We start from the raw sequence: 23833 nt of genomic DNA on the forward strand, positions 1-23833 counted from the left end.
AAAATAGATTTTGTTCAGGTTGAAATATGGGAGATAACATGAATGTGAAGGCTCCTAAGGCAACGAATCAATCGGTCTCGATTCCAGTGAATAACCATGAGAAACTTGAAAAGTTTGGAGGACTAAACTTTAAAACTTGGCAACAAAAGATGTTATTTTATTTAACAACTTTGAATCTTGCGAGATTCTTAAAAGAGGATCCTCCCACTGATGGTAAGGATGGTTCAAATGCTCAAACGATGGACTCATGGAAACAATTTGATTTCGTATGCCGAAACTATGTTCTGAACGGTTTAATTGATGCACTCTATAGTGTGTATAGTCCAAAGGGTTCTGCCAAGGAACTTTGGGTGTCCTTAGACCATAAGTACAGATCTGAGGATGCTGGTGCCAAAAAGTTTCTTGTGGGCCAGTTCTTGAATTTCAAGATGATAGACTCAAAGACTATGATGAGTCAAGTTCAAGAACTCCAAACAATCATTTATGAAATTCATGCCGAAGGAATGACCATGAGTGAGTCTTTCCAAGTAGCTGCAATCATTGAAAAGCTACCCCCTGGATGGAAAAACTTTAAGAACTATTTGAAGCACAAAAGGAAAGAGATGAATGTTGAAGATCTAATTGTTAGACTTCCCATAGAAGAAGACAATAAAGGCTTGGAGAGGAAGTTCTCCAACCTTGTTGTTGCCAAGGCGAATGTGGTGGAGTGTGATGAAAGCTCCAAGAATAAGAAAGGTAAACACAAGTCGGGTTTCAATATGGGACCTAAAGGTGGAATTTCTAAGAAACCAATGTTCCAAGGAAAATGTTTTAATTGTGACAAGATGGGTCACAAATCAGCAAATTGTAGATTGCCAAAAAGGAATAAGAAGAAAGAGACCAACTTGGTTGACAATGCCACATATGAATTGTCTGATATGAGTCTCTCCGTGGTGGTATCTGAAGTCAACTTGATAAACTCAAATCCAAAGGAATGGTGGCTGGACACTGGAGCGACACACCATGTTTGTTGTGGGATAAATGAGGTGTCGGTTAAGGGCTCGAGGAGAGCTTTGAGTGAGTCAGAAACTTCTATATCCGCAGCCGGATATCAAAGATCCTTAGTGTATTAAATGCTGAAATGAATATTGAATAAGTATTATATGTATAGAATTCCTCAGTCTCCCCACCTTTACCAAGATGTCATAAGAGGGTAGTTGTGTGTCACTGACATGTCATTCATTACACAACTTCTCTGAGGGGAAGATCCCTGAGAAGTGCCTTATCCGAGAAGCGAACCACCCTTGCCCAAGCTTGAATCCTGGCTTTGGTTCAATTGGCTTATTCCGGTTCAGAGATTGTGGTTGGAAACGTTGATAACACTCCGCTATATCTGGCTTTTTGTAAGTAAGACCTTTTCATGTTGGAGCTCCTATGTTAGGCACCGGTGGCTAGCAAATGATTCAATTTGGTCTATTCAAGTCCCTGCTGGACCGCTGGTGCTCTCATTTTTCGAAGAATTCTTAGCCTTAGACCTATTGCAACTCTCGGCATTCGCTATCTTATTAAAGATGGGGCTAACACTTGGTTATGGTTCAATCCACGGCTATTGAGCGGTAGCCTTGCTCATCGATTGGATTGATTGAGGCCTTAGGCCACCACCCCAATGACAATCTCACCCTTCTTCTAATGAGTGGATTAATCCTTCGGTTGATGCTGCTATTTAGTCTAGGTGGCATGACATCCAGTCAATCAAAGTGTGGCATCGCATCCCTCATGATTTGCCTATTTGGATTCTGTCTCCTTTTGGCTCTTTCTTCATAAAGGGAGCGTACCATTTGGTTCGGCAGCAATTGCCCAAGGTGCAATAGGTTAACCTCATTTGGAAGTCAATGGTTCTAGTTCGGTTCAGTTATATTACTTGGCTAGCAACACGGGAAAGACTTCCTGCTGAGCAATCTCTCACAGCTTGGGGTGTCATCAATAACCCCGCATGTAGGTTGTGTGGTGTGGCGATAGAGTCTCATGATCACTTGTTATTTGCTTGCTCTTATAGTCGGACCATTTGGAGAGCTCTTCTGCACTTTAATGGCTTTAGGGCCCCTGCTCGAAGCTCTTGGAAGGAGGTGTTAGCGTGGTCTACTTGTAAGCTTGGTAACTGAATTTTCAGGGCCAAGGTGGCATTAGCTAGTGAAGTTTTGGATTGGGTGGTCTGTGATACTTGCATGAGGTTCTGCTGAACCCAGGTTCAAGTAGCAGAGACAATTGCTAATAGGTCTTTCTTTCAACCCACTTCACACCAATACGTCAACGCTGAAAAAAAAGGTTTTATTTTTTTATTTTTGTCTTCTCTTCCACCGATTCTAAATCTACTTTTATTTTTTATTTCTTGTGGTGTTTTGTTAGTCGGATCGATAAAAGAAAAAATCGAAACGGATCGTTGAAAATTAAAAATGGAAACAATCTTGTTTGAGATCGTTGAAAAAAATAAAAAACGAAGAAAGAGACGGAAAATAATGAGTGGAGAAATGATTACTCTTATTTTTGTGACTAGAAGAAACGTGAAAATAAAAAAAAAAACTCAAAGCCTTCCTGGTATCTGGCAGATATTCTTCCACAGACCTCCTTAGGAGGTTATAAGCTCGTGTAAGTTACAAATTAGGGTTTAGTATACACTGGTTAGAGGACTTGCCGCCGCTCTTGTAGGTGGATGTTTGTCCTCATCTTCTTCATATCTAGGTATTCTCTATTAGGGTTTCTTCAACAATGGCATTTGCAAACGTTGAGTTCCGATTTTGGGGTTTGTGCATCCACGTTTCGTGCTTTGGTTCAGAGTTTTTCTTGGTAATTTTCGCTTCAGAACTGAAAATTTTCTTTCCAGATCTGCAGTCTTCGAATTCAGATTTGCGGTCTTTTCGTCCCTGCGTTTTTTGAATCTGAGCATGGTTTTGTGATTTTTGGAGCTATCAATCTTCTGCGTTTTGTTTTCAATCTATGGTGAAATTGGTAATTTAGCCTTTTGTTTTTTTGTTTCCTCTTTTCAATCTAGGGTTTTGGTTTACTTTCTGAATTTTCTTGCTCATATCTACAGTAGGTTTTCTTGCTCATGTGGTTGAAGTCTTGGTGTTTGAGATGGTTCACTCATTTGTTTTTCTCCTTTTCATTTATTAATTGTTAATAAAACTTTTTTGTTGGGTTTTTATTTGAAAATTAAAATTAGATTTAGCCCTTAAGAAATTTGAAAATGTTAGTCACAATAGCAAGAACAATTTTGGGCAAAAAAAAATGAAAAAGCAAGAACAATTGTAGAAGACATTTCCGCACATTTTTTGGGTACGCTTGTTTAAGGTATTTTATTATTTTGGTCATTTAGTGATAAGGGTATTATGTTCAATTTGAATGTTCTGGATATGAAGGGTATTCTGTTCAATTTGAATGTTTTGGGTTTGAAGGGTATTCTGGTCATTTTGAATGTTATGTGCATGAAGGGTATTCTGTTCATTTTGAATGCTCTGGGCAAGAAGCTTATTTAGGTCATTAAGGCATAAGCACATTTTGTCATTTTGGCATAAAGGGTATTTTGGTCATTTTGAATGTTATAGACAGGAAGGTTATTTGGGTCATTTAGGGATAATTTGGTCATTTTGGCATAAAGGGTATTTTGGTCATCTAGGGTAGTTTGCTTGTACGAGACAGTTTGGAATTTTACTTTGGTCATTTCAATCATAAACAACATTTTGGGTCATTTCGTCCTAGATGGTATTTTCATAATTTAGGACATTTTAGGTGATTTGATCCGAAAGGGGATTTTGCTCATGAGGTACAATTTGATTTTTTTTAATATAAAGGGTATTTTGGACATAAAGGATTTTAGGTGATTTGGTCTTACAAGGTATTTTGGCGTTTTTAGTCATAAAGGGCAATTTGGTCATTAGGGTTTTAGGGGGTTCAGGGTTCACATCTCTGCATCACTTGCATTTATAGGGTTAGGGTTTTAGTTCAATAATTGTCGCGACGGCACCACAACTGGTGTTGTTATCGCCATTGCTCTTCTGAAGCAGTGCCAAACTCTCCTAAATAGTGGAATCCACCCAATCGTTATCTCAGATTCTCTCCACAAAGCGTCTTAGAAGGCCGTCGATGTGCTCACTGCCATGGCCGTCCCTGTGGAGCTCACCGATCTCGATTCGCTTGTAAGTCCGCTAGCACTTCTCTGAATAGCAAAGTCGTTAGTCAGTACTCAACTCTTCTGTCTCCTCTCGCGGTCGAAGCTGTTCTCTCCGTCGTGGACCCTGCGAAACCAGATCTAGTCGATCTCCGTGACTTCAAGATCGTGAAGAAGCTTGGCGGTACCGTTGATGACACAAAGCTTGTTAAAGGTTTGTTTTTGACAAGAAAGTTAGCCATACCGCTGGTGGCCTAACTTGTATCGAGAATGCTAAGATTGGTGTGATCTAGTTCCAGATATCGCCGCCGAAGACGGACCTCACTTTCGTCTTATAAATGACGTCTTCATAAACATAAACTAGAGAAACTAAAAACGGCCACTTCCACCCCAAGATAGGGTTAATCCTGGTATGCAACATGATCACACGAGAGATCTTCACTGTAATCTTCGTAACCGCTAGCACCTTGAGAGTAGTATGCATCATCGGCTTGCGCTTCGTAATACTGGCCTTCATACTCGTCAGTACCTGTAGAATAATCTAACAAAGATGTTTGCAAAAAGAAGTGAGTTCAAAAGAACTCATCATGGCAAGTTATATCCATAGCAACTCAATAAAGCATGATGACACAACATAACATGATGCAAAATGAAATGAGATTGATGATGTGTCACACCCCACCCGCCGGTCTCGGTTACCCGCCCGACAACCTGTGGGAGTGAACCATCACAGGATCCACGGTCTTACTATCAATAATAATAAATGCAAGTAATAGATAATCATGAGCAAGAATAAATGCAATAATTAATAAAGAGATTACAAGAGTCCAAATACTCCAATAAAATAATAAAGGAAAGATTCAATGATAAAAAAGAATAAAGAGTTCAGCGGAAGCAATCAAAATAAATTAAATAATATTCTTTCCAGATTCTTTCTCTAAAGCTAAGAACTGGTCTTCTAACTTAGTAAGGAAGGGGGTTCTCCAATTCTTCTCCAGACGGTTAGCAAAATGTCTGGTCACTTGTCTCCTTTGTCCATCAATGGGTGCTATAAGTGCATTCCATGCATCCGCAGGAGCTCCCGCACAAGCTATCTCCATCTCCCATTGACGGTGCCACATCTTCTTCATACGAGAAGGCTCCTTCATGGGGTACCAATCCAATGTCCGTCGCATGGCCTCCTTCTGTACAAACTAAAATAACATGGAAATAAAGGAATGAGTTTTGACGAACTCAGTAAGAACAACTTAAATCTCATCCATATGTCAACACCATCAGCAATGCATATATGATATATATGAAATGCAAAAGTATGAATGCTACTAAGATCTAACTGTGCAAGTCTCTAACAGTTGACATGCTTTAAGATATACACCAGCCCTCCTCTGGGTAGCTAGTCACTCTGATTCTTCACGGTCTGGATACCTCTGTTGGGATCCTGGGTAAAGGGGTAAGTCCACACCTAGCTCACAAACCATGGCTAAGGTTTAAGTCAACACTCTCTCACCACAACCATTGGCATGAGTACTGGAGCATGTCGGGGTTTCTAATCCAATGCAAGTCATAATGGTAACACACTCCATGAAGTCCAGATGCTTCCCCCATGGCACCAACCAACTCAGATGATTCCGAATAATTGTATGTTCCTAGGGTTGGGGGTTTGGGGTTTTCTCGTTGTGTGGAGGTACTGATTTGGGGAGTAATATCAACTTGAGACGGGACTTAGTTTCTCTATTTACCCTTTCTGTTCTCTTTCGTTTGGCTTTTGGGGGTTGGCGATCGAACCTTTGCTTCTCTTTTGTTCTTCCTTGCGGTTTTGTCTCCATATTTGGATTGTGGAAATTGGTGAGTGGCTATGGTGCTAGGTGATCGATAATTTTGGCTTCTTTTGTTTTACCTTTTTCAATTAGTTTGTCAAGACTGAGAACCGGTGTTTACCGTTTTGTCTCCTTTTTTAAATCAATGTTATCGTTGGTGAGATTTTGGGTGCGCTAACAATTCTGGGTGTCTCCTTTCCAGATTTTGGATTTCTTGTTGAAGTTCGTTGATTTATCTGGAAGAAAAAAATCTGGTGTGCTGCATTTATCCGTTTCAAATGTTCCATCGCCCAGGAATTTTTTTAAGGGTTTAGGAGGCTCGGATGTTAGCATTGACGCTGGAACGACTTTATTGTTTGTTTTTGAGGGCTTCTTAGAGATTTAGATTTCCTCTCTCTTGGTGGAATTCTGGGGGCCTGACGATTTAATGCCTCTCCAGATTTTGGTTTTCTTGTTGAAGTTCGTTGATTTATCTGGAAAAAATTGGTATTTTCTTGCTCAAATGTATAGGTTTACTGCTTCGAATGTTATTATCTGATCTTGTTATATGTAATTGATGAAGACTGTCTTTTCCCACTTTTCATTTGTTAGTGAGCTTTTTGTTTTATATTGTATTTGATAACTAAAATCATATTTGACCAGACCTAGTCATAATAGCAAGAATGATCCAAGCTTCCTTTGGCATTGCCAATCGCTAAAAGAAAATGCTAGGTCTTTGCACCCGAGCTTGAGAAGAAAAAAAATTATTTCTTTGGTTTTCCATTTTCCTCAACAGTTTGGTCTTAGTAGGCTGGAATGCAAACACTCACGGACTGCCTACTTCTACTCAGCCTAAATTCAGCCTAAATTCAAGATACCGTTCTATTCTCTATTCAAACAATTTAGAGGTAGATGACACTACTGTGGGTCCAATTGTTTAGGGTCAGTTTTTTATATTTGTTCATTCTGGACTTGTTTGGTATTTTGGGCATTATGGGTATTCTAGTAATTTTTCTATATGAATGGTATTTTAGTCATGAAGGGCATTTTTGTCATGAAGGATATTTTTGTCATTGTGAGTAGGGTATTTGGTATTGTATATGAATGATATTTTAGTCATGAAGAGCATTTTTGTCATGAATGATAACCCTGTCCAATATGGCCCAGATGGACCTTGCACCTTCTTGGTTATTACACCAAGTTCATTTTCTACCAGCGAAGCCACCATCCACTAGCCCCAGATTTTCAACACAACTACGAAACTCATAGATAGCATTTTAGTCCGAACCCGCACCCCCAATCTTCTCATTCGGATTTTGGATGATATTTAAATCACCAGCAATCATCCAGGGAATAGAAAGTGACTGAGCAATAGCATGCCTTTCCTCCCAAAGCAACCTCCTTTCTACTTTGTTGCATTTAGCATTTATGAATGATGCACAGAAAAATCCATTCAGAGGTTTATATCATACCTTAAGAGAGAGAATCTGATCTGCTACAACCGAGTCAAGCACTTCAATGCATTCATCCCAGAAAAGCCATATTTTATATATGAAATTCTCATTAGTGATGGGTTTAGAAGATTGCCTCAATCCGATATAAATTCTTTCACATTCTAATGCATTGATCATAGGCTCTGAGATGGCTACTACAGCATCTATTCTGGCGAATCCACTCCTTTAATCTACGGCCCCCAATAGGGGGGCTTAGTCCCCCCTTTGATGTTCCATACCGGAACGGTATCCATTAATTGGATAGCTTTGTTTTCGCCTCATCTCGTGGTCCTAACTTTGGACCTAGTAAGCATCCTTTTCCCCAACTTCTGAAGCAGCAGCCTCTTTCCGGATTTCTTGTCATTGTCTTCAAACAGACCTTCATCTTCATCTCCTGACATCTCTTCTCCGTAAACATTCGTAACCAAGTTGTTAACTTCTCTCTCTCGAGAGTTTTTTTAGCTTCTCAATAGCCTGATCGAGAGTTAGATTGTTAACCCAATCTTCAAGAATCTCGGCTTTATTAGGGCTGCATAAAGGGGATCTTTTTTCACTTTTTAAGCCCCTCTTCAACATCTCAAAATGATCACCCTCCATAGCTGCATTCACTGGATTATCTTTGAGAATAGCTTCACGTCGAGTTCTCTCTCTACCGTCCGACGTTGGCCCTCCTCCTCGAGAGATGAAACTCACTTGGTGTAACCGCATTCCCATCTAGATGCTTACCAAACTCAGTCTTCTCCTGCAGAGAGTCATTCACCACTATAAACTCATTAGGATCATTCCTCAAGGAATCATTTATTTTGGCTCCATCTTTCCATGTGTCTATTGAAGTTGCAGTAGTTTGATTTCCCTCTGATCTGTCCAACTCCTTCCCCGCTTCAGTAACAGCAATCTTTATTAACTTCTCCAATCCAAGAGCTTTTTCTGACGACGTTGCACCCATATCTTTGTTTTTATCTTCTTGCAAAACGAGCCCCTTTTTCCTTCCTCACCCTTTTTTTCTCTTATTTGTAGAATTGATCTTGGATGTGAATGTCTTTTGCACCCATTGCTTAGTAGAGATCTTTTCGACCTTTTTGCCCATGGATAAAGACCGTTTCGACATAAAAAACAACAAAAATTAAAGCTTTAATAAAAGCACGGATTCGGAATTGTAACCAAGCATCCCCATTGGTTCTATACCCGATTCATAACTAGAGCATGCAGCCGATAATGGAGACAGATATATAGAAAGTGTGCAGTGATGGATCTTTATAGGTAGCCAGTCTTTACTTAAATCGGCCCAAGCGAGAACCAAGCAAGTCCTTCCGCGAAGAAGTGCCATCCTGAGCCCCAACAGAGAGGGAATATTTCATGTTGCCTTGACTCTGCCAAACCCTAAGAATTTGGCGAAGTAGTTTGATTGCTAGATGCGCTACCGCACTTTACTTACTCTAAAGGGCGCGCTAGCCGTTGCTTGGCAACTTACTCTAAAGGGCCACGACCAACGGTTGTAATAATTGAATTTGCTCAGGACGGCACTTCTTCGCTGAGGGAGTGGATTCTTTGCTCCCATGCCTTTCTTGGTCGGACCAACCCAACCGGCGATGTTAGACAAGTCTTTCTTCATTTTTAGAGCATGAAGTGGAACTGCGGAACTACAGGGATGAAATTCAAAGTGTTTCTTACGATTATGCCCAACAGCCCAGTTGAGCAATTTGTCATTCTCCCATTGATTCCTATGAATATAGGAAACTTGTATTTCTCATTCACAAATCCATCTTTGTCTATGTTGTTAACTCTCAGTTTGGTCCTACTTCTGGTTCATTTTGTTACTAAAAAGGGAGGGGGAAATTCAGTACCAAATGCTTGGCAATCCTTGGTAGAGCTTATTCATGATTTCGTGCCAAACACGGTAAATGAACAAATAGGTGGTCTTTCCGGAAATGTTAAACAAAAGTTTTCCCCTCGCATCTCGGTCACTTTTACTTTTTCGTTATTTTGTAATCCCCAGGGTATGATACCTTATAGCTTCACAGTTACAAGTCATTTTCTCATTACTTTGGGTCTCTCATTTCCGATTTTTATTGGCATTACTATTGTGGGATTTCAAAGAAATGGGCTTCATTTTTTAATCTTCTCATTACCCGCAGGAGTCCCACTGCCGTTAGCACCTTTTTTAGTACTCCTTGAGCTAATCCCTCATTGTTTTCGCGCATTAAGCTCAAGAATACATTTATTTCCTCTACTTTTTACATAAATAAATCAGATTTTTTTCGTAAAATCACTATTAAGAATGTACACATATCTATTTTTTTAATTTATTCTTGACATAAGTTATAGGAAATGTGATATCTGTTTTCTTGTTTGCATTTTCAATGTAACTTTCTATCTCCCTCTCTCAGTTTCTATTTCTATAAAATTTGGGTTTTGTTGTTGAAGGAGGGGTTCAGTTGGTTCATACTTGTAGGCCAACAATGTACAACATATGGAAAATGAAGGTGGTGGAAGGCTTCCAACTTGATTCATCCCTTACAAATGTAATGAACAATATGTTGTGATTTTCTTATGGGCTTCTGTTATGCATCCCCATAGCTTGCTCATCATCACCATTAATTGAGTTAGTTTCTGTATTGAGATGGACTAACCAAACAAGATTATGTAATCAAACCTAAAGCCTAAACCTAAAAGCCTAATTTTCGATAGGGGGAGAAGGTGGCAGGGGGAAGTGGTGGGCGGTTTTCGACGAGGTGTATGAAGAAAATGAGTGAAGGAAGAATCTTTTCACCTACCTAGGGATTGGGTAAGAGAGGGGCATTATACTCATTACACCTTATTAAGATTCGACTTTCAAAATTTAAAATCATGAGAGAATCACTACTAATTTTTCCAACTAGTTTTACCAGGTGGCTACAATAAAAATAATTCTAAGCTGTTTAATATTGTTAAGGTTTCTTTTCTTGTGGTGTTTTGTTAGTCAGATTGGTAAAAGAAAAAATCGAAACGGATCGTTGAAAAATAAAAATGGAAACAATCTTGTTTGAGATTGTTGAAAAAAAAAACAAAACGGAAAAAGGGTAACGAGCCATTGGTTTGAAGCTTTTTGAATTTATTTTCTTAATGAGTGGAAAGAGATCACTATAATGATTACTTTTATTTTTGTGAGTACAACTTATACTTATACATACGCTGTACGTGATTGACTCAGTGAGTGGAGAGAAGAGAGAGAGAAGGTCAGTGATGAAGAATAAAGATGAATAGATTGATGGGGGAAAAGAAGAGAGAAGAAGACCCTTTTGCCGACCACTTTGCAGGAAAATGCTAAAAAAATTGAGGCAGCCATCATGAAGACACATGCACACGGTTACCCAGAAACAATTAAATTGACTCTTGAAACTAAACACAATGAGAGTCTACGATACCCAAGAAAAACAAAACTTTCTCTCTCTCTCTCTCTCCCTCTCCCCTCTTTACACGCAGCACAAACACCCATATACTTGAAATGGTGTCTTCTCACCACGGCTAAGTGGATGTAAGAGTATTGATGGAGAGCATATGAAGTGATATATGAACGCCAAGAATTCATAAAAGACTATTGAGAGAATTAAACGATTCATAAAAAAACAACAAAAATAACTTTTCATAGAAATAATAGCTTTAATTGAATCCCTTTAGGTAATTTAGGCTTTTGTTTTCTAGTTTTCCCTTTTTGATTCTTTGGTGGGATTCTTTCCAGATTTTGGTTTCCTTTTCTTGCTCACATCTACAGTAGGTTTTATGCTTCAATGAATATATTTTTAATGTTATTCATGTGGTTGAAGACCTGGTGTTTCAGATGGTTCACTCATTTGTTTTTCTCCTTTTCATTTGTAAATTGTTAATGAAACTTTTTTGTTCGGTTTTTATTTGAAAATCAAAATCAGATTTGGCATTTAAGAATTTTGAGAATGTTAGTCACAATAGCAAGAACAATTTTGGGCCAAAAAAGAGAAAAGAAAATTTGTAGAAGACGTTCTGGTCATTTTGAATGTTCTGTGCAGAAGGGTATTTTAGTTATTTTGGTCATTTTGAATGATCCGGACAGGAAGGTTATTTTGGTCATTTGGGCATAAACACATTTTGGTCATTAGGGATAATTTGGTCATTCTGGGCATGAAGGGTATTCTGGTCATTTTGAATGTTATGGGCCTATTATTTTGGTCATTTGGGTATTCGTTTAAGGATAATTTGGTCAATATGGGCATAAAGGGTATTCTGGTCATTTTGAATGTTCTAGGTAGGAAGATTATTTTGATCATTAGGGCATAAGCACGTTTTTGCCATTTAGGGATAATGTGGTCATTTTGGCTTAAAGGGTATCTTGGTCATCTAGGGTAGTTGCTCATATTCAACATTTTGGATTTTACTTTGGTCATTTCAGTCATAAACAACATTTTGGGTCATTTAGGGTTTAGGGTTTAGGGTTTAGGAAGATGATAGATGGGTTTCATTGCTTTCAAATTCTGGAGAATTTTCATCCAAGCTAGCAGGAGAATTTTTCAGGAAACGATAACAACAACATGAGGATATGAGTGGAAAGAGGTGGTGGAACTTCTTTTGGAAAATTCCCTTACACCCAAGATTTAAAACTTTCTTTTGGCGTTTGTTGAATGCAGGTCTACCAGTCAAAGGAATAGTGCGACAATGGGTAAAAAGTGACAGGATGTGTGTATTCTGTCAAAAGGAAGAAGAAACGATCTGGCACCTGTTCTTCTCTTGTGATTGGACCAAGCGAATTTGGGCGGCCAGATCGCTCGGACTACAAACTGAGTTTATTACTCATGAGTCAATCATAGGATGGTGTAGGAATACGTTCCTAAATTTGCCTGTGCTAATAAGGAGGAAGCGGTGGATTCTCTCCTACTTCATTATTACATGCTATTTCCTGTGGATGGAAAGAAACAAAGTTTGCTTTTCAAATGTTCAACCTAATCCACACAGAGTTTTACATAACATATCACAATGGGCCAATTACTCTCAATTGGACCCTATGGAGCACATAGAAGAGGGCTGCCAAACCCAAATCACATCAGAAAATATGCAAAATAGAAAACTTGAAAGTTATTGTGCTTTTAATGGCTTTTTTGATGTTATTAAAACAACACAATTAACAATTATGTTTTGTGCAGGGATACATCATGAATTATTAAAGACAGCAAGATGGTGCGTGGGGATAATTTTGGAAGGGAGGCTCTACTATCTGGACACAGGACAAATTTCAAATGGTGGAGAGATGGAAGCACTTCTCATGACGATCAAGAACGGACAGGATCACGCAAAGAAACACCAAATTACTATACAGGAAATTTGGTGTAGCCAAGAGGCAGAGCTGTGCCATTTGACAACACCATATTCTGCTTGGCCACTACACATAATGCCATTTTTTGCTAATACCCTAATGAATGCCCCTAGAACAGGTTTTGTCAAATTTAAATCCCCAGCATTACTAGACTTTTGTAGTAAATTAGCTATGTTGGCTAACACAGACAGTACTAAGTGTAACCAATATAGATTTGTTTCTTAATATGAAGGTTTTTATTTACTATAAAAAAAATAAAAAAAATAAAAATAAAAACATTTTGGGTTATTTGGTCTTAGAGGGTATTTTGGTCAATTACGACATTTTAGGTGTTTTGATCCAAAAGGCAATTTTGCTCACGAGGGACAATTCGAAATTTATGGTATACAGGGTATTTTGGACATTTTATGTGATTTAGTCGTAAGGGACAATTTGAATATTTGATTATAAAGGGTATTATGGGTAATATGGTCATTTAAGGCATTTTGGCGATTTTAGTCATAAATTGACCTGTAAACCGGAATTTATGATTTAATAATCCTAAACCGGAAAAACTGATGTTGAAATCAACCACTAGGGTTAAATCGGTAAATATATAATATGTAACCACTTCACTTAACTCACAACCCACCCTCTTCTGAAAACCAGTTTATTTGCTTATGATTTCTGTTACAATAATACCCTCCTTGAAAATAACCAGGTGAAGCAGTAATATTGAGGGTATTTTAGTCAAAATTATTGCTTACTTACTATTACGTGGCAGTCAACAATTGTGGTGAAAAGGAGGGACTCTACTTTGACTTTGTCGTCACCGTGATAGCGAGAGTGAAAAACGGACCATGGGGGTTCCGGGTTGGATTTTAGCGCCCGGTTTAGACCAGTGCCGGAAAGTACGGGCATTGAGAGCCCGGTTTTCCGCTCAGTCTTTTCACTTTTTCCATTTCGATTTTCTTTTTTGTTTTTTTACTAACTAGTAAAACCTTACGTGCATTTGCACGTGGAGTTTCGTGATTATTATGATCAATCTGATTAATATGATGTATAGATTATAATGAATAATAGCGTATGTAAATTCCTACTGTTAATTCTTGATTTTATTCAAATAATTATTAATTTTGAATGTTTCTTAAATGGGAGGAATTTTCTAGACTTCTAAATGTAAATGAAGGATGATAACTGACGATAAAAAGATAAAGATGTTTAATTATCTTAGCTTTGATTGGCAACATTATAGTAATTGATTATGAATTTTAATAATTAAAAAGTGAAATACTAAGGTAATTCAGCTTGATATGTTCTCGTATTTATCAAACTTGTCTATTTCCCAATTTTCATTTTCTCTTTTATTTTCTACTCTTTTTCTCATCTCTTTTGGTTTTTGTTTCTTTATATCTGTGGATATCAACTGAATGGGTTTATGTGGCTTATTAACTGCTCTTCTTCTTCTTTTTTCCTTAAATAAACACTTGTATTTACTTATTTATCTTAATTTATTGTTTCCTTTTTATTTCTTATTTTTAATTGAAGTTAATTGCAATGGTTGAAAAGATAGAAATTAGGGTGGGAAGGAGAGCTAAGAGGTTGAATTTTTGTGGAGGGGAGTCTTAGGAATTGTGTGATGTGTTTTTTATTTTATTTTATTTTAGTTTGAGGTTCCAAGGAGTTTTTCTAAGAGGAATAAGATCATTTAACCCATAGAGATTGTTTAAGGAAGTTACTTTGATTGGTTTTCCCCCTTAGGACAAACGTTGCAGTTTTTTTATTATTATTTGATATATGGAGTGGACTTGAGGGGTTTTTGTTTTTTTTTTCCTGTCTAAATATAACTTATATTAATCTCCCCAAAACAATATTTGAAGAGGCACAAAAATGAATTTGAGCAATGAAAAGAGGTGGAGTTGAGGCTTTTTAGCCTAGAGGAGTTCCATAATCTTGTTTGCTAATTTTTTTGTCAAACTCTATATATCTAAGGATAATCCTTTTGTGAGTTTTTTCCCAATCTTTCCCTTTTATGAATGCTATTTTTTTTTTTTCCTCTTTTTTATTTTTACATTATTTTATGTGTACAATTTTGTTTGTCTTTTCATTTTTAGGTCTCTATTCATTGTAAAATTATGTAAATAGTAATCGGGCTTTTTTTGGTTAGAGGGAGGTGGATTAATATTGACAATTTAGAATGAAAATTTTTAGAGTGGAAAAGAAACAGTTTAGAAGTAACAAAAGTGTTTTTTTTTTGTACACAATAGTAAGATAAATGTTTTTTATATGGTACATAGAAGTAAGAAAAAGTGAATTTCGTTTTTAGGTCTGATTATTTGAATTGTTTTCTCGTTTTCACTTTTAATTATGTTGTCTTCTTATTTTACAATACTTCATTGTAAGGAAAAGATCTTGGGAGAAAGAAAATAAGATCATGGGAGAAAAAAGGCTTTACAAGTGTTTTTTTTAATGGTTGTAAGAATATTTTGAGAGATATCAAGTACAAAACTAAATCAAACTTGATGTTTATACCTTCCTATTTTGGAATGTTAATATGGAGAATCTTGCATATATCCCTGAAACCACCAAAAAAAAAACTCTTTATTGGAGAAGAAATTCGATATTGAAAAAAGACATGAATAACTTATTAGAAGGGGGGAGTATTCAGTATAAATTTGGTAATAAAATACAAAGACTTTTTTGACCGGAGGAAAGAGAGATGAAGAGTGAGAGGTTTTGGGTTTACAAATGAAAAGTAAAATAAGGGAGGCTTTGATTAGTAAAGAATCACATAAAGCTTTGGAGTACTTGGGTGTTAGTGTCCATTGGTAGATTTGGGATGACTTATATTTACTTATAGAGAATACAAGGAATACTTTTAAGAGAAAAACATGAAAGAATAATATTAATGGGTTGATTAAATAAAATTAAAAAGATGAAGTTGCTTTTTCTATTATTTAAGTGTTTTCAAGCTCAGCGTATCCAGTAGCTAGTCTCTCAACCTCCTTCGAGTCACACTTTGGTCAGATTGCAAGATTGTCATGGGATCTATCACAGGAGAAGGAAACCCAGAGAAGTATTAGAAGTTGCAGTTTGTGAAATCTAAAAACCTGGCCAGATGCATACCTGGGAGATCCATTTGTTCATGATAATGACAATAACATTGAAGACCCAGTGCCCCACCACTCAAGAATGGCAAGTTGAGGCTGAAATAGCTTCACTGACTCTATCGATCTTCCTCGATAGATTTCCAAAGAGGCCCATGAAGCTTTATCAAATATGTATAGATACAACAGAACAAGACAAGGTTTCCAAGATAAAAAAAACACAAAAAATAATGGAGCGAGAGAGAGAAAGAAATTAATGTATCCAGGTAAATGTTTCTCTAAAACACCATGAAGAGTTGAAGTAAAGATCACACGAAGGGAGAATATAAGCAACTAAAATGCCTCTGAAAGAGGAAATGATTGTTTCAGAACAAGAGTAAGAGAAGTAGGTTAAATGTGTAACGGTGGAGGTGGCTCTTCTCCCATGTGATGCTTTTGGCATGAAGGGTTTTTCCTCTACGAACAAAACTCAAACTCAATCTGCCTCTCTCTCCCCTGCCGTCTTGGGGATTTGAAGCTAAAGTGGTGTTTGCAGAGGGACATGTCTGTTGTGTCTGGCTGTTTGGAGTAGGTGTGTCTTCTCAAGCTTGTGCAGGTTCCTAGACATAGGAGGGGTATTATGGTCCAGAATATATCAAAATTGGATTGAGTGTGTAGTTTTATGTCGCAATATGATTGGACATCGTTTTTTTTCTCTTGACCCGGCAGGAGTGCGGATGGTTGCGTATGTTGGGGCAGCTGGCCATTGATAAGGTGTGTTGGTTTGTAGTAGGGGTGTGTAGGTTGTCAGTTTTGACCATTTTTTAAAGGGTGTGGTGGGTTGTTTTAGTTTCTTTGTGAGGGTACATGTCTATTAAGGAGGGGTATTTAGGTCCGCTAATATACGTGCCACAAGTATTGGAGGTTTTCCTTTTATATAGTAGTATGATTTGCTTTACAAATTACCAGCGGTAAATCTAAAACCAAACGCATGAAATTGGACAAACTAGGCTTCTTTCACAGGAAAGTGACTCATATGTGAAAATAACCAATTAAGGACCCGTTCGATAATAATCTAAACTTTTTCACTTAAATCTAGTCCATCCCACCCTTTGCTTCGAGAAACAAACATAATATAGAATTATTATTTGATCAAAATTGTTTCTTGAAATATAAATTTTCATAAATTTCAACTCTTCAAAAGTCACCTGAAACAAAATATTTTTATCAAATAATTTTCTAACTTCTTGAGCAATAAATATCAGAAATTGTTTTCCAATAACTTATCAACATGATTCTATGAGATAGCTGCAATGCTGTGTGGTCACATTAGCCTTGAACTCTTTCATAGATTGTGTGGCTCATGGACATAATTATGATATGGTGAAGAGGTAATGGCGGGCATCTCTTGATGAGAAGGTCACGAATTCAACACTCGTGATGGTATAATCCTTACCCATAATATACCATTTATAATCTAAAGAAAAAAGAAGGTAGCACAGGATCTGTGTTACATGACATTGTTTTATTTAGCATAGTTTGTTTGTTGAATCTGAAATGAGGGGGAAAAAATGTATAAACTTTTTCATGAAATTCTATAAGAAGCTCATCTATTGATGTGATATGTTAATTTTCTCACTCTTTTCATTTTTAAAATTCTACTAAATAAGTGAAATTGTGTAAAAAAATATAAAAAACAATAAAATAAAATTAATATTTCAATTTTGTTCACAAATTTATTTTATCATATTACATATAGATCTCATACGTTTATGTTTTCATGTTACTTTCACAACCAAACATACCTTAAGGATAATGGAATTTCCCCCCCTTTTTTTTAGGTTGAAGTTAAGGTGATGGAGTAGAGTTCAGTTTTTTTGAAGGAGAATTTTGGAGGTACCTGAGATTTGCAGGAAAGCAAACGGCTGCAAGTGTCATTTTCTGGAAACAAAAAGCACGGGCATATGTCTTTTTCCGGAAACGGAAAGCACAAGAGAGATAAAAATCCATATTATATTATATATTTCGATCTCACACGGAATTTAGGGTTTTTGTAGTGTAGCAAAAAAATGAAAAAGCGCGATAGGCAATAACCTCAGGTCCTCTCCTCAGCTGTTTGTGTTAGATTTGCATGTAGCAGCAGCAGCAAATGCGCAAAGAGCATAAGACAACAGAGCTAAGCTACTACGCACGCACGCACACACTCACCTCAGCTACAGTTGAAGATTACTTAACTTGTTTAGTGGAAATTTTGGGTGCACCAAACGCTTTGCCCCCTATTGTCTGCCAGAGCTGCTCGGTGACTTGTGATGCAGGACAGACATCTGAGATAGGGATTGATGTTTACTGGGATTTAGCATCTATGTTCTATCTCTATCGTAGACTCCACTAGCTCAACTCAGCTCAACTGGGTTTCTCTTCTTGAATATATGCATGCACGTGTCACCATCACTACTGTCTCTCTATTTGCTTACACTTACAGGATGAAAATGCCGGCTTCTACAAGACCTTGCAGGTCCTTTTTTTGCTTAAATCTGTCACTTTTTTATCCGATTGACAATGAATTTTGGCTTAGATTTGGATCTTGCCATTTGCTATTTTCATGTAAAAAGAAAATTCAGTCTAGTTTATGCACATGAAGCACAAGCGAGCAAAATTTGAAGTGAAAAATATGGCATGAACCAGAGTTTTGAGATAATTAGTAGCAAATATTTGGAGTATGCAAGAAATTTTTCAGTTGGGTAATTGAAGAAACCATTAAGAACCCTCAAGCAAAGAGAGAGAAGTTGTAAGTCCAGAAGCTTATTATATATAGATTTTTACCAAAAAAAATAAAATCTTATATATAGATCATTCTAAGCTAATGCTAATGGTTTTCTCAATGTATGTCAAGCAAGGGGATGCAATATTGACATGCAAAACTCAATGTTGAGTTTTTCAACCTTTGGTCAAGGATTCAAATTTAGTTAATCATGTTTCCTAAAATAAAATTCCAGTTAATTGTGGAGTCCAAACGAAGGAAAAGGCAAATGCCTAGTGTAGCACTAACGACAAAACTCCCTACTTTATTTATTCACCCTTTTTTTTTGTAACCTATATTTCCACTTTAAAGTATTAAAAAATAATGAAAATTCTGTGAGCTTGGTACTATGGACAGCTCAGATTCAATATATGTTATCCTACGGCTGAGGATTATCGCAAACTTTGCCAACCATGTGAAGTTAGAAATTAAGAGGGGAGCGGAAATTGTAAATCTTGAGACCTAGGGTTCGACCATCGGGCCCACCGCAAGTGCTTGTTTGGTAATGGTCTTTCCTGATAATGATGTTTTTTGCTAGAATCGTTATCTAAAGTTTTTATCAAGGAATGGTGGTCTAAGCAAAATTTTGGTTATTCTCAAAAACAAAAAGCAAATTTAAATTGCATCAAAGAGGGACACTCATCTGAAACTTCATTAACTTTTAACTTCTTTCTACCTTCATAAGATTTTAAAAAAAAAAATCTCTATCATCTCAAATGTTCTTAATACAAAATTTATAAAACATTTCAAATGATTCCGCTATACTCTTCAGTTTCTTTTGATTGGTATTTTGTATTTCCGCATTGTGATATTCTTTTGTGATCCTTCTGAGATCATTTATTGACTTTTATTATTTAATTACTTGAATACAATGATTTGTTCTTACTTTTGATTATGTTATTGTGCCAAGTGGATATGATGGTTCCTAAACTTGATCTTCGGGGCTGTGGATCACACACTCGGGTATTCCAGATAGTGTACCGGCTGAGTGGATGTGACACATTCATTTATATGTATGTGTTCTTTAGATTTCTCTTTAGGTTATAAGGACTTCTCTCAAATGGAGGATTCATTGTAGGGAGGCTATTTGGAAGGAGTAATTGAAGAAGAAGTGGAAGCGCACAAGGCTTCGTGCTCACGCTTTGAGTGCTCCTATGGAGCCGGCCTTTAGTAATAAGATCTCCTTCTGTAATCTATTCTTTGAGGAGATTCTAAAGGGCTTTCGTTCATCACATGAAGAGGGAGACTCGATGTTGATTTGAGCTCAAATGGTTGCCATACACGGTTTCTTTTGTACCTTTCATTTTTTCCCCTGTTATCTGTAATTTCTACAATCATAGTGGATTGGATTCTATCTAGAGTCTTGAATACAATGATTTGTTCTTGCTTTTGATTATGTTATTGTGCCAAGTGGATATGATGGTTCCTAAACTTGATCTTCAGGGCTGTGAATTACACACTCGGGTATTCCAGATAGTGTACCGGCTGGGTGGATGTGACACATTCATTTATATGTATGTGTTCTTTAGATTTCTCTTCAGGTTATAAGGACCTCTCTCAAATGGAGGACTCGTCGTAGGGAGGCTATTTGGAAGGAATAATTGAAGAAGAAGTGGAAGCGCACAAGGCTTCGTGCTCCTACAGAGCCGGCCTTTAGTAATAAGATCTCGCCGTACTTAAGAAATATCTTGTGTCATTTATGGCATTTTTCTATATCTACACTTTGAACCATCTTTCATTTGAGGGGGGTGTTAGAAGTTGTTGTCGTACAATGTAAAACACGATTTGACTTATTTCAAATCTCAAATGTAACTTTGACCTTTTAAAACTCTATCTACTGGCTATTTTGAGATAAGTAGAAACTCTATTTTGCAAATGTTACAGCCAAGTCATAAGATCATCATCACCTACAAAGAAGAAAGGGTATGGTTGCAGAAGAAGCAATCGCGCCATTAAGGGGCATAATCCATTCGGCGATGATTTCTTGGTTTATCTTAGAACCTCTGGGAAGAAGAAAAAAAAAGAAAAAAGGCAAATAATAGGGTCTCTAGTTTTTCTTCTTTTATGCAATTTTCCTTTATTGCTTTGTTCTGTTTAATTCAGTGCCATCGCTTGAAGCTTGTGCTTGGTGTGTGCGCTTGATTTTTTTGTTTTTCCATTCTGTGCTTGTTGTTTGAGCGTTTGGTTTTTTTTGTAATGAATTTATTTATTCATAAAAAAATTTAAAAAAATGTATGATTTTCCTCGAAATTTCTTTAGTTTCACAATGATCAAACATAAATAGAGTTATTAATATTTCATGGATAAAGGGTGAAAATTAATTTTCAACCATTACAAAAGAGACAGTATTTGATCAAGTCATACATTTACGTTTATACTATTTGAGACAAAGTTACCATGTACATAAAAATAAACACACGCCACTTGCTCGATCAAGAGATGAGATCATAATGGTAATTAATTATTTAAACTATTGATGCTAGAACATATACAAAAGCGCCGCAAATTGCATGTGGATTTGTACTAGTCGTACGTTCGCTAGCTACTAGTAGTCGCTAGCTACTAGTAGTAGTTGTAGTAGTATAAATGTCGTAAAAGTAGTGGTAGTAGCTGCCTGCTGTGGCTAGTTGATTCTACGACAGTCTCCGCGTCCGCGTACCTCTCCCGCGACGCCTTCTTTTACATCGAGCATCCCCATTTTCACAATCGCTTGCTGGAAATTAAAGAAAAACATGGCCTGGTTCATGGCATATCCGTTTACGAAGCCTCTGGTGCTTGGGCTTGTGAACAGGGTCTGGTCTGAGGTTAGCACACCGGCTTTCATCTGTACGTAGTTGATTGAAATACGAACTATCGAACATGTTTCTCGTCTGATCGAATGGTGCTTCTGCATTATCACCTGCGCTGCATATTTTGGATAATGACATCGCCACGCTGGAATCTAGCTAGGCTTGGATCCACATCATGGGTTGCATCAAACTTGCTCAGTCTGTTTTTAAAAGAGGAGCACCTTGCCACGCCTAATGTGTGTCCCCCTACGTGCAGTTAATATGCACTTAATAACAGCAGTATTGATATTAATTATTGATGATTAATAAATTCAACAACGTTTACCAGATACATGTATCTTTTTGATAATTAAAAGCAACATTTACCTGATAATGAAACCATTTCTTGAGCACTAAAACCCCGTTGTCCGAATGCAGTGATGAGCTGGGAGCTATTCAGAATGGGTGCGGGCAGCTTAACTGTGTCTTCGATTCTAGACCTTCTTCCATCCTTTCTTCCCTTGGGAATGTCATAAAATGGACCCCCTGTCTGCATCCATAAGATGTATGTACTCATCATTCTTAGTATATATCATTATATTGTTTCATCTTCTACTACGTACCATTTGGATCTACCGTCGACAGAAATAGAAAAGGGAAAGGGAGGAAAAAGAAAAGATCATTACCCAAAACACTGCATCCCTAGCAGCCATTGCTAGAATGTCAGAACAAGAAACAACTCCGGGGCATTGATTCTCGATCTGCTTCTTCGCATCGTCAATGATCTCGTAGCCACGCAAGCTTAAATTCGCAGGGCAGGGGAGTCTTTTTCTGCCGTGTTGTCCTTTGTAGAGTCAATCAAGATTGATCCATCACATCCCTACATGGCAAAAACAAAAGTCCCAGCTTTGATGATTAAAAAAAAAAAAAAAAAGAGTAACAGCAGTGGGTAGAGAAAATTGAAAACTATAAAATGCATGTTTCATTGATTCAGTACCTCTATCCAGCAATCATGGAAGTGCATCCGTAGAAGCCCCGCTGCTAGAGTTGGATCTGTTTGCAAAGCTCTGTTAACTGTGTTCCTTACTATAGTGTCTACAAATGGGCAACTGAGTATATAGTAATCCATGCGTAAACCATCCACGCTGCCATATCTATATTCACTTAATGCTACTGCATTAATAACCACTATAAGCATAAGAAGAAAATGAGGAAGAATCATCCTTGATCGATTGCCAAGTTTATGCATGATTCAGAGACCGCAGCAAGATTCGTACTAAAGCAAGGGTTGTCCCCTAAGTAATGTATAAGAGAAGTGAAAATCAAACAGAAAATGAGGGAGACAATATATAAAGAAAGGAAAATCGAGGATCCAATTCCAGGCAGTAAATAATAAGATTAATGGATATATATATATATATAATACTCAAGAGTAAGAGTCAACACAATATTCTACATTAGTGAAGACGGAACGCATGATTGCGATGTGTAAAGTTTCATTCCACTAAAAAACTAAGGTTGTTAATTATATCAATGTTTAACAAAGGATCAATATAATAATTACCAAAAAAAGAATTAAGAGGCTATAGATAGTGGTCCATTATTTCTTCCTTTCCATCTAAATGAACAATTGGTATGGTCTGATCAATCTTGCTGTAAAGTGGATATCTTCTATTTTACGATTAGATCGCTTATAGTCATTATCTAATAAATACATCGGATTGAACGTGGTTATAATTACTATATATGTAATTGTTATAAGGCCCCGTGAATGACAATTTCTAAACTTAAAAGAGGTGTAGAGGCTATATATTTTCCTATAATTAAATATATTTAGGCATTTAATCCTTTGTTTTATTTACGAGGTAAAGGTTCTCCCTCCAATGATAATGGTTATTGTAGATTGATCAATTGCGACAAGAATTAATTCAGATGTTTTCTGACATGGAAATCCCTCAACACTAGGGAAGGCATGCTGTTTGATTCTCATTTGTAGCTGGAAAATAAGAATAAAGATGATCAGAGAAGAGTGGAAATGGGGAAGACGGTGCATTAGAAGCACTATGGGCCAAGACTTGTTGTAATCAGCCGTGAACATAGCTTGGTGAGTAGTGGCTGCCTAGTGACCATAGGAATCATGAATGCATTATTTTTCAAAGAAGATGAAATACTGTGGGTGATAGTGCATGTATCGGCCAATGCCATACATCCTCGGATTAATTAAAGCAGAGCCCATCCATTTTATATATGATTAGTTGAAACATTAGAACTATTGTAACTATTGGAAACCAGCTGGAGCAATAAACAAAAAGGGAATATTGTTGAGTGCACAAACTATAAAGATGTCTCGTTCTCACAAACACAGAAAAAAGAAAAAAGAAAAAAGAAAAACGCGCAACGAAGTAAGTGGGAAAGCAAAGTTGATTTTATGTGGAGGACACAAGTCA

General features: G+C 37.1%; 1 protein-coding gene and 1 pseudogene across 2 annotated transcripts; one reads left to right on the forward strand and one right to left on the reverse strand.

Annotated features, from left to right (window-relative positions):
• The first annotated feature begins 26 nt into the window (after window positions 1–26).
• On the forward strand, window positions 27–1112 carry LOC149023195 (uncharacterized). Its single transcript, XM_089142716.1, has one exon. It carries the CDS (start codon window positions 27–29, stop codon window positions 1110–1112), a length of 1086 nt encoding a protein of 361 aa, XP_088998842.1.
• Window positions 1113–21176: 20064 nt separating this feature from the next.
• LOC149023196 (peroxidase 47-like) lies at window positions 21177–22696 on the reverse strand (annotated as a pseudogene). Its single transcript, XR_016171404.1, has 4 exons — window positions 22384–22696; window positions 22073–22266; window positions 21774–21936; window positions 21177–21653 (listed from the first exon to the last, which is right to left on the reverse strand). The product of XR_016171404.1 is annotated as a peroxidase 47-like (transcript).
• Window positions 22697–23833: the final 1137 nt, after the last annotated feature.

The sequence above is a fragment of the Hakea prostrata genome, chromosome 2 (assembly GCF_041222555.1).
Source record: "Hakea prostrata isolate BN-2017 chromosome 2, UWA_Hpros_2, whole genome shotgun sequence".
Lineage (NCBI taxonomy): Eukaryota > Viridiplantae > Streptophyta > Magnoliopsida > Proteales > Proteaceae > Hakea > Hakea prostrata.